At 39.2% G+C, this 19337-nt stretch overlaps 1 protein-coding gene across 4 annotated transcripts in view; it reads right to left on the minus strand.

Moving 5' to 3' along the window:
- Positions 1–18326: 18326 nt before the first annotated feature.
- LOC115433600 (transmembrane protein 136-like) overlaps positions 18327–19337 on the minus strand; it is a 2052-nt gene continuing 1041 nt past the window's right edge. The window contains exons 2-3 of one of the 4 annotated variants that reach the window (XM_030155087.1): positions 19097–19297; positions 18327–18969 (exon numbers count right to left, since the gene is read on the minus strand). In XM_030155087.1, coding sequence (XP_030010947.1) covers positions 18380–18969; positions 19097–19286 — 780 coding nt within the window. In that variant the 5' untranslated portion in view covers positions 19287–19297 and the 3' untranslated portion in view covers positions 18327–18379. Of the gene's footprint in view, positions 18970–19096; positions 19307–19337 lie in introns of all 4 variants that reach the window. The other 3 variants (XM_030155085.1, XM_030155086.1, XM_030155084.1) reach the window with 3 other exon arrangements.

Genomic DNA, 19337 nt, shown 5'->3' on the forward strand with positions numbered 1-19337 from the left:
TGAAACTGGACCCACACAGACCCACTGATGAGGATGCATCTGATAATTGAACACAACAAACGCCAGTGACGCACACGCATCCATATTTACCCCCAGACCATCCCACAACACCAGGCCCAGTCCTTTTACTGCTCATACTGTAGACCACAGGTGTCAAACATGTGGCCCAGGGGCCAAATCCAGCCCACCAAAGGGTCCAATCTGACCCTGGGATGAATTTATGAAATGCAAAAATTACACTGAAGATATCAACAACCAATGGTGTCCAAATCCTTTTAATTCAGGTTCCACATACACACACATACAGTCCAGTTAGATTTGAACTGGGTCAGAACCAGTAAAATATGATCAGAATAACCTATAAATAATGACAACCCCACATGTTCTCTTTGTTTTTTGGTGTAAAAAAAAAAAAAGTAAAATTACATGAAAATGTTTCCATTACCAAACTGTACAGGGTGTGGAAGCAAAATGTACAATATTTTGAGGCAGGGATTTAAAGACAGTGTATGACCAATTAGTTTAGTGAAAGTCATGAGAATTTTTTTGCCACAAGAAAATGTCCATAATAGAAAATGTTTTTATTCTATGTGTCCTCCTTCTTTCTCAATAACTGCCTTCACACGCTTCCTGAAACTTGCACAAGTGTTCCTCAAATATTGGGGTGACAACTTCTCCCATTCTTCTTTAATAGTATCTTCCAGACTTTCTGGTAATAGTTTTGCTCATAGTCATTCTCTTCTTTCCATTATAAACAGTCTTTATGGACACTCCAACTATTTTTGAAATCTCCTTTGGTGTGACGAGTGCATTCAGCAAATCACACACTCTTTGACGTTTGCTTTCCTGATTACTCATATGGGCAAAAGTTTGTGAAAAGGTATGGATAATAGTGTTAGGTATGATTATGACATCAGTATATGTTTGGGTTCAAAACAACTGACGTAGTGTCTGCTGAGAAAAAACAACTAAATGTTCAGTGTACATTTGGCTTCCACACCCTGTACATTTAGGAAAAATGTGAATAACCTGAACAAATATGACCAAACAGAAATGTCTGAAGAAAAGTAAATGCAGTTTGTCCAATATTCTGTCTGTTATTAAATGTTTTGTGTGATTGTAATGCACATGTGTAAATGATAAACTGATAAACTGAGGCAGAATATTGTTCAAATTACACTTGTTTTTCTTAAGACAATTCCAGTTGTTCATGTTGTTCAGATTTTTAAGGAAACTTTGTAGGTGTAAACCTGATCAGAATAGAATTTAACTTTTTTCACTGGTATTATTTCACTGGTCCGGCCCACTGCAGATCAAACTGAACTAACATGAGTTTGACAGAACTGATTTAGAGCAAAAAAAAACATTCAGTTATGAAAATATTTACATTAAGAAACTATTCTTTAATGAAATGTGAATAACCTGAACAAATATGAACAACCTGAAATTTCTTAAGAAAAATAAGTGCAATTTGAAGAATATGCTGCCTGTTACTAAATGTTTTGTGCCTTCAAAGATCTGATCTGTATTGCACATGTATAAATGAAAAGTCCAGGCAGAACATTGATAAAATTCTACTTATTTTTCTTAACAAATGTCATTTTTCAGGTTATTCACATCCTTTTTGTTTGGACAGTTTGTAAGTGTAAATATTGGCAGAATTGAATATTGTTTGCACTAAACCATTGTCAGTTGTCATTATTTAATGATTATCATGACTGGTCCGGCCCACTGCAGATTAAACTGGGCTGAATGTGCCCCCCCCCCAACACACACACACACACACACACACACACACACACACACACACACACACACACACACACACACACACACCGGAAGAAAATGAGTTTGACAGCCCTGATTTACATGAACACAGTTTAGGATAAACCCTGACCCAGACCCAGACCCTGACCCAGACCCTGACCCTGACCCAGACCCAGACCCTGACCCTGACCCTGACCCTGACCCAGACCCAGACCCAGACCCTGACCCTGACCCTGACCCTGACCCTGACCCAGACCCAGACCCAGACCCTGCCCCAGACCCAGACCCTGACCCAGACCCAGACCCAGACCCTGACCCAGACCCAGACCCTGACCCAGACCCTGACCCTGACCCTGACCCAGACCCAGACCCAGACCCAGACCCTGACCCAGACCCAGACCCTGCCCCTGACCCTGCCCCAGACCCTGACCCAGACCCTGACCCAGACCCTGACCCAGACCCAGACCCTGACCCTGACCCTGACCCTGACCCAGACCCTGCCCCAGACCCTGACCCAGACCCAGACCCTGACCCTGACCCTGACCCAGACCCAGACCCAGACCCTGCCCCAGACCCAGACCCAGACCCTGACCCTGACCCTGACCCAGACCCAGACCCTGGCCCTAGCCCAGACTCATCCAACGACGGGGAAACCCACTGTGGACATGGTCAGCATTCCATCTTCACAGCTCCAGATCTGTTCACAGGTTTGGGTCCAAACAAGGAAAACGTTCTTTAGCATCTGAATGGGTCTGGAGTTGGACCACTGGTCATTTTCTGCAAATAATTAGATTTAACCCTTTCATGCATGAATTATGAGAACCTTAGTCGAGTTTTTTTTTATTTTTATTTTTATTTATTTTTTTTTTTTTATAGTGTTTTTATTTTTCCTTAGGCCTGAAAAAAAAACAATGAGATTGAGGGTTTTTTTTTTTTTTCAAAGACTTACAAAATTGTCCACTCATCTACACCATGAATTTTATTCTTGAAGCAAAGAAACGTGTTTAAATCCCAATATCAGAAAGTGATATGAAAACAATGAAATAAAAACATGTTTAATGCAGCTAAACTGATGTTTTCTCACATTTGAACATATTCTAATACTAGTTATTACTCACTTCATGGAGATAATATGCAAAAAAACAAACCTTTTTGTTTTAAAAAAACAACTGTTATTTACAGTCTAACAATTAACAATTGATTTCCACTCAAACATGTTCGTGCAGATCAGGTTTATGTAGAACAGCACAGTTACAGTACTGGTCTGAAATACAGTGTATGAGATGGTGCAGAAGTGTCCACTGTGTCGGCTGATATGGAACTGAAACAACAAAACCTAAAAATATAATATGCATATAAAATATACTGGAGAACAGCTGGAGAATAGCTGTCCACTGGAGTGACCAGTATGCATGAAAGGGTTAAACTGGGAAGAAAAACAAATGAATAGTGAAGCTGGAGGTGTTTTCATTTCTTCTGTGGAACTGACTTTGTTGAACAAATTATTAAGAAAAAAGTCTTTTATCCAGAAGAGAAAACCAGTGACATGTGACATATGTACTGGTTTATATGGATCATATGTACTGGTTTATATGGATCATGTGTACTGGTTTATGTGGATCATATGTACTGGTTTATGTGGATCATATGTACTGGTTTATATGGATCATGTGTACTGGTTTATATGGATCATATGTACTGGTTTATATGGATCATGTGTACTGGTTTATGTGGATCATATGTACTGGTTTATGTGGATCATATGTACTGGTTTATGTGGATCATATGTACTGGTTTATATGGATCATATGTACTGGTTTATGTGGATCATGTGTACTGGTTTATGTGGATCATATGTACTGGTTTATATGGATCATATGTACTGGTTTATATGGATCATATGTACTGGTTTGTGTGGATCATGTGTACTGGTTTATATGGATCATATGTACTGGTTTATATGGATCATATGTACTGGTTTATGTGGATCATATGTACTGGTTCATATGGATCATGTGTACTGGTTTATATGGATCACGTGTACTGGTTTATATGGATCATATGTACTGGTTTATATGGATCATATGTACTGGTTTATATGGATCATATGTACTGGTTTATATGGATCATATGTACTGGTTTATGTGGATCATATGTACTGGTTTGTATGGATCATATGTACTGGTTTATATGGATCATATGTACTGGTTTATGTGGATCATATGTACTGGTTTATATGGATCATATGTACTGGTTTATGTGGATCATATGTACTGGTTTATATGGATCACGTGTACTGGTTTATATGGATCACGTGTACTAGTTTATATGGATCATATGTACTGGTTTGTATGGATCATATGTACTGGTTTATATGGATCATATGTACTGGTTTATGTGGATCATATGTACTGGTTTATATGGATCATATGTACTGGTTTATATGGATCATATGTACTGGTTTATTTGGATCATATGTACTGGTTTATTTGGATCATGTGTACTGGTTTGTATGGATCACGTGTACTGGTTTGTATGGATCACGTGTACTGGTTCGTATGGATCACGTGTACTGGTTCGTATGGATCACATGTACTGGTTCGTATGGATCATGTGTACTGGTTTGTATGGATCACGTGTACTGGTTCGTATGGATCACGTGTACTGGTTCGTATGGATCACGTGTACTGGTTCGTATGGATCACGTGTACTGGTTCGTATGGATCACGTGTACTGGGTTATATGGATCACGTGTACTGGTTCGTATGGATCATATGTACTGGTTCGTATGGATCATGTGTACTGGTTTGTATGGATCATGTGTACTGGTTTATATGGATCACGTGTACTGGTTTATGTGGATCATATGTACTGGTTTATATGGATCATGTGTACTGGTTTATATGGATCATATGTACTGGTTTGTGTGGATCAGGTGTACTGGTTTATGTGGATCATGTGTACTGGTTTATGTGGATCATGTGTACTGGTTTATATGGATCATATGTACTGGTTTGTGTGGATCATGTGTACTGGTTTATGTGGATCATGTGTACTGGTTTATGTGGATCATGTGTACTGGTTTATGTGGATCATATGTACTGGTTTGTGTGGATCATGTGTATTGGTTTATGTGGATCATGTGTACTGGTTTATATGGATCATATGTACTGGTTTATATGGAACATATGTACTGGTTTATATGGATCATATGTACTGGTTTATATGGATCATATGTACTGGTTCTGGTTGAAATAAAACAGAACACAAATGCAGGTTAAATGAATTCAAGCCTGAATCCCCATAATTCCAGAGTGAAGGGCAGTGATGAGACCAGCAGTTCAGAAGTGGACTGTTGGTGTGAATCCAGATGTCAGTGTCAGCTTATTGATCAGGATGTCCTGATTCTGTCAGAGCCACGCTCCGTCTAATTACTCACACAAACCCACCAACACGTCCAACTCCAATCAATGATGAAACTAATTACACATCAAAGCATATGATCAGCTTCATTCACGTCCATGTGACTCAGAGCTTCATACATGAGTTTAAGTGCCCGACTGGAAACGGCAGGAGTGTGGCATCATATGTGTGTCATACATGTGTCATTCATGTGTCATACATGTGTCATTCATGTGTCATACATGTGTCATACGTGTGTCATGCATGTGTCATACATGTGTCATACATGTGTCATACTTGTGTCATACGTGTGTCAGACGTGTGTCATACTTGTGTCATACATGTGTCATACATGTGTCATTCATGTGTCATACGTGTGTCATTCGTGTGTCATTCGTGTGTCATACGTGTGTCATGCATGTGTCATACATGTGTCATACATGTGTCAGACATGTGTCATACTTGTGTCATACATGTGTCATACATGTGTCATTCATGTGTCATACATGTGTCATTCATGTGTCATACGTGTGTCATACTTGTGTCATACATGTGTCATACATGTGTCATTCGTGTGTCATACGTGTGTCATACGTGTGTCATGCATGTGTCATACATGTGTCATACATGTGTCAGACGTGTGTCATACTTGTGTCATACATGTGTCATACTTGTGTCATACATGTGTCATGTGTCATACATGTGTCATACTTGTGTCATACGTGTGTCATACGTACGTCATACATGTCATACGTGTGTCATACGTGTGTCATACGTGTGTCATACATGTGTCATACATGTGTCATATGTGTGTCATACATGTGTCATATGTGTATCATACTTGTGTCATACGTACGTCATACGTGTCATACATGTGTCATACTTGTGTCATACATGTGTCATACTTGTGTCATACATGTCGTACTTGTGTCATACTTGTGTCATACTTGTGTAATGCATGTGTCATACATGTGTCATACTTGTGTCATACTTGTGTCATACATGTCGTACTTGTGTCATACTTGTGTCATACGTGTGTCATACATATGTCATACTTGTGTCATACATGTGTCATACTTGTGTCATACATGTCGTACTTGTGTCATACTTGTGTCATACTTGTGTAATGCATGTGTCATACATGTGTCATACTTGTGTCATACTTGTGTCATACATGTCGTACTTGTGTCATACTTGTGTCATACTTGTGTCATACATGTCGTACTTGTGTCATACTTGTGTCATACTTGTGTCATACATGTGTCATACTTGTGTCATACATGTGTCATACTTGTGTCATACTTGTGTCATCCTTGTGTCATACATGTGTCATACTTGTGTCATACATGTCGTACTTGTGTCATACATGTGTCATACATGTGTCATACTTGTGTCATACATGTCATACATGTGTCATACTTGTGTCATACATGTGTCATACTTGTGTCATACTTGTGTCATACATGTGTCATTCATGTGTCATGCATGTGTCATACGTGTGTCATACTTGTGTCATACTTGTGTCATACATGTGTCATACATGTGTCAGACGTGTGTCATACTTGTGTCATACTTGTGTCATACATGTCATACATGTGTCATACTTGTGTCATACATGTGTCATACTTGTGTCATACATGTGTCATACTTGTGTCATACTTGTGTCATACATGTGTCATTCATGTGTCATGCGTGTGTCATACGTGTGTCATACATGTGTCATACATGTGTCAGACGTGTGTCATACTTGTGTCATACGTGTGTCATACGTACATCATACACGTCATACGTGTGTCATACGTGTGTCATACATGTGTCATACGTGTGTCATACATGTGTCATATGTGTGTCATACTTGTGTCATACGTACGTCATACGTGTGTCATACATGTGTCATACTTGTGTCATACATGTGTCATACTTGTGTCATACATGTCGTACTTGTGTCATACTTGTGTCATACTTGTGTAATGCATGTGTCATACATGTGTCATACTTGTGTCATACTTGTGTCATACATGTCGTACTTGTGTCATACATGTCGTACTTGTGTCATACTTGTGTCATACGTGTGTCATACATGTGTCATACATGTGTCATACTTGTGTCATACATGTCGTACTTGTGTCATACTTGTGTCATACTTGTGTAATGCATGTGTCATACTTGTGTCATACTTGTGTCATACATGTGTCATACATGTGTCATACATGTGTCATACATGTGTCATACTTGTGTCATACATGTCGTACTTGTGTCATACATGTCATACATGTGTCATACTTGTGTCATACATGTGTCATACATGTGTCATACTTGTGTCATACATGTCATACTTGTGTCATACATGTGTCATACATGTGTCATACTTGTGTCATACATGTCATACATGTGTCATACTTGTGTCATACATGTGTCATACTTGTGTCATACATGTCTCATACTTGTGTCATACTTGTGTCATACATGTGTCATACATGTCATACTTGTGTCATACTTGTGTAATGCATGTGTCATACATGTGTCATACTTGTGTCATACATGTCGTACTTGTGTCATACATGTGTCATACTTGTGTCATACTTGTGTCATACATGTGTCATTCATGTGTCATGCATGTGTCATACGTGTGTCATACATGTGTCATACATGTGTCAGACGTGTGTCATACTTGTGTCATACATGTGTCATACTTGTGTCATACTTGTGTCATACATGTCATACATGTGTCATACATGTCATACTTGTGTCATACGTGTGTCATACATGTGTCATACTTGTGTCATACATGTCATACATGTGTCATACATGTCATACTTGTGTCATACATGTGTCATACTTGTGTCATACATGTCATACTTGTGTCATACATGTGTCATACATGTGTCATACTTGTGTCATACATGTCATACATGTGTCATACTTGTGTCATACATGTGTCATACTTGTGTCATACTTGTGTCATACATGTCTCATACGTGTCATACTTGTGTCATACATGTGTCATACATGTCGTACTTGTGTCATACATGTCATACTTGTGTCATACTTGTGTCATACGTGTGTCATACATGTGTCATACATGTGTCATACTTGTGTCATACATGTCGTACTTGTGTCATACTTGTGTCATACTTGTGTAATGCATGTGTCATACTTGTGTCATACTTGTGTCATACTTGTGTCATACATGTGTCATACATGTGTCATACATGTGTCATTCATGTGTCATACGTGTGTCATACTTGTGTCATACATGTGTCATACATGTGTCATTCGTGTGTCATACGTGTGTCATACGTGTGTCATGCATGTGTCATACATGTGTCATACATGTGTCAGACGTGTGTCATACTTGTGTCATACATGTGTCATACTTGTGTCATACATGTGTCATGTGTCATACATGTGTCATACTTGTGTCATACGTGTGTCATACGTACGTCATACATGTCATACGTGTGTCATACGTGTGTCATACGTGTGTCATACATGTGTCATACATGTGTCATATGTGTGTCATACATGTGTCATATGTGTATCATACTTGTGTCATACGTACGTCATACGTGTCATACATGTGTCATACTTGTGTCATACATGTGTCATACTTGTGTCATACATGTCGTACTTGTGTCATACTTGTGTCATACTTGTGTAATGCATGTGTCATACATGTGTCATACTTGTGTCATACTTGTGTCATACATGTCGTACTTGTGTCATACTTGTGTCATACGTGTGTCATACATATGTCATACTTGTGTCATACATGTGTCATACTTGTGTCATACATGTCGTACTTGTGTCATACTTGTGTCATACTTGTGTAATGCATGTGTCATACATGTGTCATACTTGTGTCATACTTGTGTCATACTTGTGTAATGCATGTGTCATACATGTGTCATACTTGTGTCATACATGTCGTACTTGTGTCATACTTGTGTCATACTTGTGTAATGCATGTGTCATACATGTGTCATACTTGTGTCATACTTGTGTCATACATGTCGTACTTGTGTCATACTTGTGTCATACGTGTGTCATACATATGTCATACTTGTGTCATACATGTGTCATACTTGTGTCATACATGTCGTACTTGTGTCATACTTGTGTCATACTTGTGTAATGCATGTGTCATACATGTGTCATACTTGTGTCATACATGTCGTACTTGTGTCATACTTGTGTCATACTTGTGTCATACATGTCGTACTTGTGTCATACTTGTGTCATACTTGTGTCATACATGTCGTACTTGTGTCATACTTGTGTCATACTTGTGTCATACATGTGTCATACTTGTGTCATACATGTGTCATACTTGTGTCATACTTGTGTCATCCTTGTGTCATACATGTGTCATACTTGTGTCATACATGTCGTACTTGTGTCATACATGTGTCATACATGTCATACTTGTGTCATACATGTGTCATACATGTGTCATACTTGTGTCATACATGTGTCATACATGTGTCATACATGTGTCATACTTGTGTCATACTTGTGTCATACATGTCTCATACATGTGTCATACTTGTGTCATACTTGTGTCATACATGTGTCATACATGTGTCAGACGTGTGTCATACTTGTGTCATACTTGTGTCATACATGTCATACATGTGTCATACTTGTGTCATACATGTGTCATACATGTGTCATACTTGTGTCATACTTGTGTCATACATGTGTCATTCATGTGTCATGCGTGTGTCATACGTGTGTCATACATGTGTCATACATGTGTCAGACGTGTGTCATACTTGTGTCATACGTGTGTCATACGTACATCATACACGTCATACGTGTGTCATACGTGTGTCATACATGTCGTACTTGTGTCATACTTGTGTAATGCATGTGTCATACATGTGTCATACTTGTGTCATACTTGTGTCATACATGTCGTACTTGTGTCATACATGTCGTACTTGTGTCATACTTGTGTCATACGTGTGTCATACATGTGTCATACATGTGTCATACTTGTGTCATACATGTCGTACTTGTGTCATACTTGTGTCATACTTGTGTAATGCATGTGTCATACTTGTGTCATACTTGTGTCATACTTGTGTCATACATGTGTCATACATGTGTCATACATGTGTCATACATGTGTCATACATGTGTCATACATGTGTCATACTTGTGTCATACATGTCGTACTTGTGTCATACATGTCATACATGTGTCATACTTGTGTCATACATGTGTCATACATGTGTCATACTTGTGTCATACATGTCATACTTGTGTCATACATGTGTCATACATGTGTCATACTTGTGTCATACATGTCATACATGTGTCATACTTGTGTCATACATGTGTCATACTTGTGTCATACATGTCTCATACTTGTGTCATACTTGTGTCATACATGTGTCATACATGTCATACTTGTGTCATACTTGTGTAATGCATGTGTCATACATGTGTCATACTTGTGTCATACATGTCGTACTTGTGTCATACATGTGTCATACTTGTGTCATACTTGTGTCATACATGTGTCATTCATGTGTCATGCATGTGTCATACGTGTGTCATACATGTGTCATACATGTGTCAGACGTGTGTCATACTTGTGTCATACTTGTGTAATGCATGTGTCATACATGTGTCATACTTGTGTCATACTTGTGTCATACATGTCGTACTTGTGTCATACTTGTGTCATACTTGTGTCATACATGTCGTACTTGTGTCATACTTGTGTCATACTTGTGTCATACATGTCGTACTTGTGTCATACTTGTGTCATACTTGTGTCATACATGTGTCATACTTGTGTCATACATGTGTCATACTTGTGTCATACTTGTGTCATCCTTGTGTCATACATGTGTCATACTTGTGTCATACATGTCGTACTTGTGTCATACATGTGTCATACATGTGTCATACTTGTGTCATACATGTCATACATGTGTCATACTTGTGTCATACATGTGTCATACTTGTGTCATACTTGTGTCATACATGTGTCATTCATGTGTCATGCATGTGTCATACGTGTGTCATACTTGTGTCATACTTGTGTCATACATGTGTCATACATGTGTCAGACGTGTGTCATACTTGTGTCATACTTGTGTCATACATGTCATACATGTGTCATACTTGTGTCATACATGTGTCATACTTGTGTCATACATGTGTCATACTTGTGTCATACTTGTGTCATACATGTGTCATTCATGTGTCATGCGTGTGTCATACGTGTGTCATACATGTGTCATACATGTGTCAGACGTGTGTCATACTTGTGTCATACGTGTGTCATACGTACATCATACACGTCATACGTGTGTCATACGTGTGTCATACATGTGTCATATGTGTGTCATACATGTGTCATATGTGTGTCATACTTGTGTCATACGTACGTCATACGTGTGTCATACATGTGTCATACTTGTGTCATACATGTGTCATACTTGTGTCATACATGTCGTACTTGTGTCATACTTGTGTAATGCATGTGTCATACATGTGTCATACTTGTGTCATACTTGTGTCATACATGTCGTACTTGTGTCATACATGTCGTACTTGTGTCATACTTGTGTCATACGTGTGTCATACATGTGTCATACATGTGTCATACTTGTGTCATACATGTCGTACTTGTGTCATACTTGTGTCATACTTGTGTAATGCATGTGTCATACTTGTGTCATACTTGTGTCATACTTGTGTCATACATGTGTCATACATGTGTCATACATGTGTCATACATGTGTCATACTTGTGTCATACATGTCGTACTTGTGTCATACATGTCATACATGTGTCATACATGTGTCATACATGTGTCATACATGTGTCATACTTGTGTCATACATGTCATACTTGTGTCATACATGTGTCATACATGTGTCATACTTGTGTCATACATGTCATACATGTGTCATACTTGTGTCATACATGTGTCATACTTGTGTCATACATGTCTCATACTTGTGTCATACTTGTGTCATACATGTGTCATACATGTCATACTTGTGTCATACTTGTGTAATGCATGTGTCATACATGTGTCATACTTGTGTCATACATGTCGTACTTGTGTCATACATGTGTCATACTTGTGTCATACTTGTGTCATACATGTGTCATTCATGTGTCATGCATGTGTCATACGTGTGTCATACATGTGTCATACATGTGTCAGACGTGTGTCATACTTGTGTCATACATGTGTCATACTTGTGTCATACTTTTGTCATACATGTCATACATGTGTCATACATGTCATACTTGTGTCATACGTGTGTCATATATGTGTCATACTTGTGTCATACATGTCATACATGTGTCATACATGTCATACTTGTGTCATACATGTGTCATACTTGTGTCATACATGTCATACTTGTGTCATACATGTGTCATACATGTGTCATACTTGTGTCATACATGTCATACATGTGTCATACTTGTGTCATACATGTGTCATACATGTGTCATACTTGTGTCATACTTGTGTCATACATGTCTCATACGTGTCATACTTGTGTCATACATGTGTCATACATGTCGTACTTGTGTCATACTTGTGTCATACTTGTGTAATGCATGTGTCATACTTGTGTCATACTTGTGTCATACATGTGTCATACATGTGTCATACTTGTGTCATACTTGTGTCATACATGTGTCATACATGTCATACATGTGTCATACTTGTGTCATACATGTGTCATACTTGTGTCATACATGTGTCATACTTGTGTCATACATGTCGTACTTGTGTCATACGTGTGTCATACATGTGTCATACTTGTGTCATACATGTCATACATGTGTCATACTTGTGTCATACTTGTGTCATACATGTCATACTTGTGTCATACATGTGTCATACATGTGTCATACATGTCATACTTGTGTCATACATGTGTCATACATGTGTCATACTTGTGTCATACATGTCATACATGTGTCATACATGTCATACTTGTGTCATACGTGTGTCATACATGTGTCATACTTGTGTCATACATGTCATACATGTGTCATACATGTCATACTTGTGTCATACATGTCATACTTGTGTCATACATGTGTCATACTTGTGTCATACATGTCATACTTGTGTCATACATGTGTCATACATGTGTCATACTTGTGTCATACATGTGTCATACATGTGTCATACATGTGTCATACTTGTGTCATACTTGTGTCATACATGTCTCATACATGTGTCATACTTGTGTCATACTTGTGTCATACATGTGTCATACATGTGTCAGACGTGTGTCATACTTGTGTCATACTTGTGTCATACATGTCATACATGTGTCATACTTGTGTCATACATGTGTCATACTTGTGTCATACATGTGTCATACTTGTGTCATACTTGTGTCATACATGTGTCATTCATGTGTCATGCGTGTGTCATACGTGTGTCATACATGTGTCATACATGTGTCAGACGTGTGTCATACTTGTGTCATACGTGTGTCATACGTACATCATACACGTCATACGTGTGTCATACGTGTGTCATACATGTGTCATACGTGTGTCATATGTGTGTCATACATGTGTCATATGTGTGTCATACTTGTGTCATACGTACGTCATACGTGTGTCATACATGTGTCATACTTGTGTCATACATGTGTCATACTTGTGTCATACATGTCGTACTTGTGTCATACTTGTGTAATGCATGTGTCATACATGTGTCATACTTGTGTCATACTTGTGTCATACATGTCGTACTTGTGTCATACATGTCGTACTTGTGTCATACTTGTGTCATACGTGTGTCATACATGTGTCATACATGTGTCATACTTGTGTCATACATGTCGTACTTGTGTCATACTTGTGTCATACTTGTGTAATGCATGTGTCATACTTGTGTCATACTTGTGTCATACTTGTGTCATACATGTGTCATACATGTGTCATACATGTGTCATACATGTGTCATACTTGTGTCATACATGTCGTACTTGTGTCATACATGTCATACATGTGTCATACATGTGTCATACATGTGTCATACATGTGTCATACTTGTGTCATACATGTCATACTTGTGTCATACATGTGTCATACATGTGTCATACTTGTGTCATACATGTCATACATGTGTCATACTTGTGTCATACATGTGTCATACTTGTGTCATACATGTCTCATACTTGTGTCATACTTGTGTCATACATGTGTCATACATGTCATACTTGTGTCATACTTGTGTAATGCATGTGTCATACATGTGTCATACTTGTGTCATACATGTCGTACTTGTGTCATACATGTGTCATACTTGTGTCATACTTGTGTCATACATGTGTCATTCATGTGTCATGCATGTGTCATACGTGTGTCATACATGTGTCATACATGTGTCAGACGTGTGTCATACTTGTGTCATACATGTGTCATACTTGTGTCATACTTGTGTCATACATGTCATACATGTGTCATACATGTCATACTTGTGTCATACGTGTGTCATATATGTGTCATACTTGTGTCATACATGTCATACATGTGTCATACATGTCATACTTGTGTCATACATGTGTCATACTTGTGTCATACATGTCATACTTGTGTCATACATGTGTCATACATGTGTCATACTTGTGTCATACATGTCATACATGTGTCATACTTGTGTCATACATGTGTCATACATGTGTCATACTTGTGTCATACTTGTGTCATACATGTCTCATACGTGTCATACTTGTGTCATACATGTGTCATACATGTCGTACTTGTGTCATACTTGTGTCATACTTGTGTAATGCATGTGTCATACTTGTGTCATACTTGTGTCATACATGTGTCATACATGTGTCATACTTGTGTCATACTTGTGTCATACATGTGTCATACATGTCATACATGTGTCATACTTGTGTCATACATGTGTCATACTTGTGTCATACATGTGTCATACTTGTGTCATACATGTCGTACTTGTGTCATACGTGTGTCATACATGTGTCATACTTGTGTCATACATGTCATACATGTGTCATACTTGTGTCATACTTGTGTCATACATGTCATACTTGTGTCATACATGTGTCATACATGTGTCATACATGTCATACTTGTGTCATACATGTGTCATACATGTGTCATACTTGTGTCATACATGTCATACATGTGTCATACATGTCATACTTGTGTCATACGTGTGTCATACATGTGTCATACTTGTGTCATACATGTCATACATGTGTCATACATGTCATACTTGTGTCATACATGTCATACTTGTGTCATACATGTGTCATACTTGTGTCATACATGTCATACTTGTGTCATACATGTGTCATACATGTGTCATACTTGTGTCATACATGTGTCATACATGTGTCATACATGTGTCATACTTGTGTCATACTTGTGTCATACATGTCTCATACATGTGTCATACTTGTGTCATACATGTGTCATACATGTCATACTTGTGTCATACTTGTGTAATGCATGTGTCATACATGTGTCATACTTGTGTCGTACTTGTGTCATACATGTGTCATACTTGTGTCATACTTGTGTCATACATGTGTCATTCATGTGTCATGCATGTGTCATACGTGTGTCATACATGTGTCAGACGTGTGTCATACTTGTGTCATACATGTGTCATACTTGTGTCATACTTGTGTCATACATGTGTCATACATGTGTCATACATGTGTCATACTTGTGTCATACATGTCGTACTTGTGTCATACATGTGTCATACATGTCATACATGTGTCATACTTGTGTCATACATGTGTCATACTTGTGTCATACATGTGTCATACTTGTGTCATACATGTCGTACTTGTGTCATACGTGTGTCATACATGTGTCATACATGTCATACATGTGTCATACTTGTGTCATACATGTGTCATACTTGTGTCATACATGTGTCATACTTGTGTCATACATGTCGTACTTGTGTCATACGTGTGTCATACATGTGTCATACTTGTGTCATACATGTCATACATGTGTCATACTTGTGTCATACTTGTGTCATACATGTGTCATACTTGTGTCATACATGTGTCATACATGTGTCATACATGTCATACTTGTGTCATACATGTGTCATACTTGTGTCATACATGTCATACTTGTGTCATACATGTGTCATACATGTGTCATACTTGTGTCATACATGTGTCATACATGTGTCATACTTGTGTCATACATGTCATACATGTGTCATACTTGTGTCATACATGTGTCATACATGTGTCATACTTGTGTCATACTTGTGTCATACATGTCTCATACATGTCATACTTGTGTCATACATGTGTCATACATGTCATACTTGTGTCATACTTGTGTAATGCATGTGTCATACATGTGTCATACTTGTGTCATACATGTCATACTTGTGTCATACATGTCATACATGTGTCATACTTGTGTCATACATGTGTCATACTTGTGTCATACATGTCGTACTTGTGTCATACATGTGTTATACATGTGTCATACTTGTGTCATACATGTCATACATGTGTCATACATGTGTCATACTTGTGTCATACATGTCATACTTGTGTCATACTTGTGTCATACTTGTGTCATACATGTGTCATACTTGTGTCATACGTGTGTCATACTTGTGTCATACGTGTGTCATACTTGTGTCATACATGTGTCATACGTGTGTCATACGTGTGTCATACATGTGTCATACTTGTGTCATAGTTGTGTCATACTTGTGTAATGCATGTGTCGTACATGTGTCATACTTGTGTCATACATGTCGTACTTGTGTCATACTTGTGTCATACTTGTGTCATACATGTCGTACTTGTGTCATACTTGTGTCATACGTGTGTCGTACTTGTGTCATACTTGTGTCATACTTGTGTAATGCATGTGTCATACTTGTGTCATACATGTCGTACTTGTGTCATACATGTGTCATACTTGTGTCACACATGTCATACATGTGTCATACATGTGTCATACTTGTGTCATACATGTGTCATACATGTGTCATACTTGTGTCATACATGTCGTACTTGTGTCATACATGTGTCATACTTGTGTCATACATGTGTCATACATGTGTCATACTTGTGTCATACATGTCGTACTTGTGTCATACATGTGTCATACATGTGTCATACTTGTGTCATACATGTGTCATACTTGTGTCATACATGTGTCATACTTGTGTCATACTTGTGTCATACATGTCATACTTGTGTCATACATGTGTCATACATGTCATACTTGTGTCATACATGTGTCATACTTGTGTCATACATGTGTCATACTTGTGTCATGCATGTGTCATACATGTGTCATACTTGTGTCATACATGTGTCATACTTGTGTCATACATGTCGTACTTGTGTCATACTTGTGTCATACGTGTGTCATACATGTGTCTATATGTGTTTATATATGACCAGAAGGCTTTGGCGGTGCCTGCTGGACAAATGCGGTATAGCGTGTACAAATACATAACCGCAGAAAAACTAGCACATGTAGAAGCCCTGGATCCACACTAGGTTCATTATTTTTTATTTGTATTTATTTTATTAGTTTTATTATTTTTTGTTTTTATTCATTCTATTAGTTTTATTATTTTTTATTTATTTTATTAGTTTTATTCGTCAGTGTTTTCATGATTTTACAAACCAACCAAATCCTTTAAGTGAAGGAGAAAATAATCAGCACATTAATCCAGAATTAAAATAAACATTTTCAAAACAGTTCAAATTGACGTCCGTACAAACATATAAAACTGTAAAAGCTTGATTTGACAACAGTATATGATTAACAGTCAGTAGAAGAGAGCAGGACAGTCCAAAACTCAGAAACCCCTCATCATTCGTAAACATTTGGACACGACTTCAGTGTCTGTTCAGCTCGTTCAGGTTCGATTTTCATGTGGAAGTCAAAACTGGGGTGGGGGGGGGTAGTATTCCACAATTTGAAGCACCTTTAAAAAAGTATAAAAGTCCAAACAAATCCATGGACCAGAACCAAAGCCAGAGGAGACAGCGGGGTTAGGGTTAGGGTAGTGAGGGCAAACCAGAACCAGAACTAACCCAGTGAGGCTGAAATCCAGTTTCTGATGCTGGTTTTCTGTCAAACGGTTCTTTTGTTCAAGGCGGTCCACTTCCTGGAGGCGGTCCTTTCCCTGGAGGCGGTCCTTTTGTCGGAGGCCGTCCTTTTCTCAGAGGCGGTCCTTTTCTTGGAGGCGGTCCATTTCCTGGAGGCGGTCCTTTTCTTGGAGGCAGTCCATTTCCTGGAGGTGGTCCTTTTCTTGGAGGCGGAGCTTTTCCATCCACCTTTTATACTTGGCTTTGCTTTTCTTGTATCCGAACCTGGCGATGTCCACCATAAAGACCCAGGCCAGGACGTACATGACCACGCCCCCCAGTTTCATGACCAATGGCGTCCTGGGGGAGGTGAGTTCACAGTAGAACATGGCGGTGCCCACGCCCACGCGGACGGTGGCGAACAGCAGAATGAACAGCAGGTCGACGGCGTCTCCCAGCAGGCCGTCGTACATGCTCAGCTGACGCAGGAACCAGCGGCTCTGCAGCAGCGGATTGGTCAGCTCACTGCCAAAGATGACGGCGCACGTCTCGCAGCCGGACACGCCCATCAGCAACGCCAGCAGGATGCCCAGGATACTGGCGCCGTGGTGGGCCATCATGAGCGGACCCTCGGACCGGAACCAGACGCACCAGCCCAGGTCGAAGAAGAAGTACCCCAGGCACACGGACAAGGAGAGGGTCTGCAGAGGGGTGTTCGCAGTACCTGAGGAGTAAGAGTACAAGTAAGAGTACAAGAACATGAAGTACCAGTACACACCTACAAATACTGAGCAAATACTGCACCCCTCTGTGACCTCATTAATTACCCCCCCCCCTCCTCTCTCACCCACCTGCATGGGTGAAGGGCCAGGGTCCGTCTATGAAGACCACGTATGCCGTCGTCATGACGATGGCGAGGCCATGGGTCAGCGTCACCAGACGACAGTTCCACTCAGGTCCACGCAGGGGGAAGGCGGAACCAAACAGCAGGTACAGACACAACCAGCCAATCAGGCTGCAGAACACCTCCAACACCGGCATGACTGTCTGCAGCACCAGCACTGATTGGACGAGACAGGGTCATGTGACCAG

The sequence above is a fragment of the Sphaeramia orbicularis genome, chromosome 14 (assembly GCF_902148855.1).
Source record: "Sphaeramia orbicularis chromosome 14, fSphaOr1.1, whole genome shotgun sequence".
Classification (NCBI taxonomy): Eukaryota; Metazoa; Chordata; class Actinopteri; order Kurtiformes; family Apogonidae; genus Sphaeramia; species Sphaeramia orbicularis.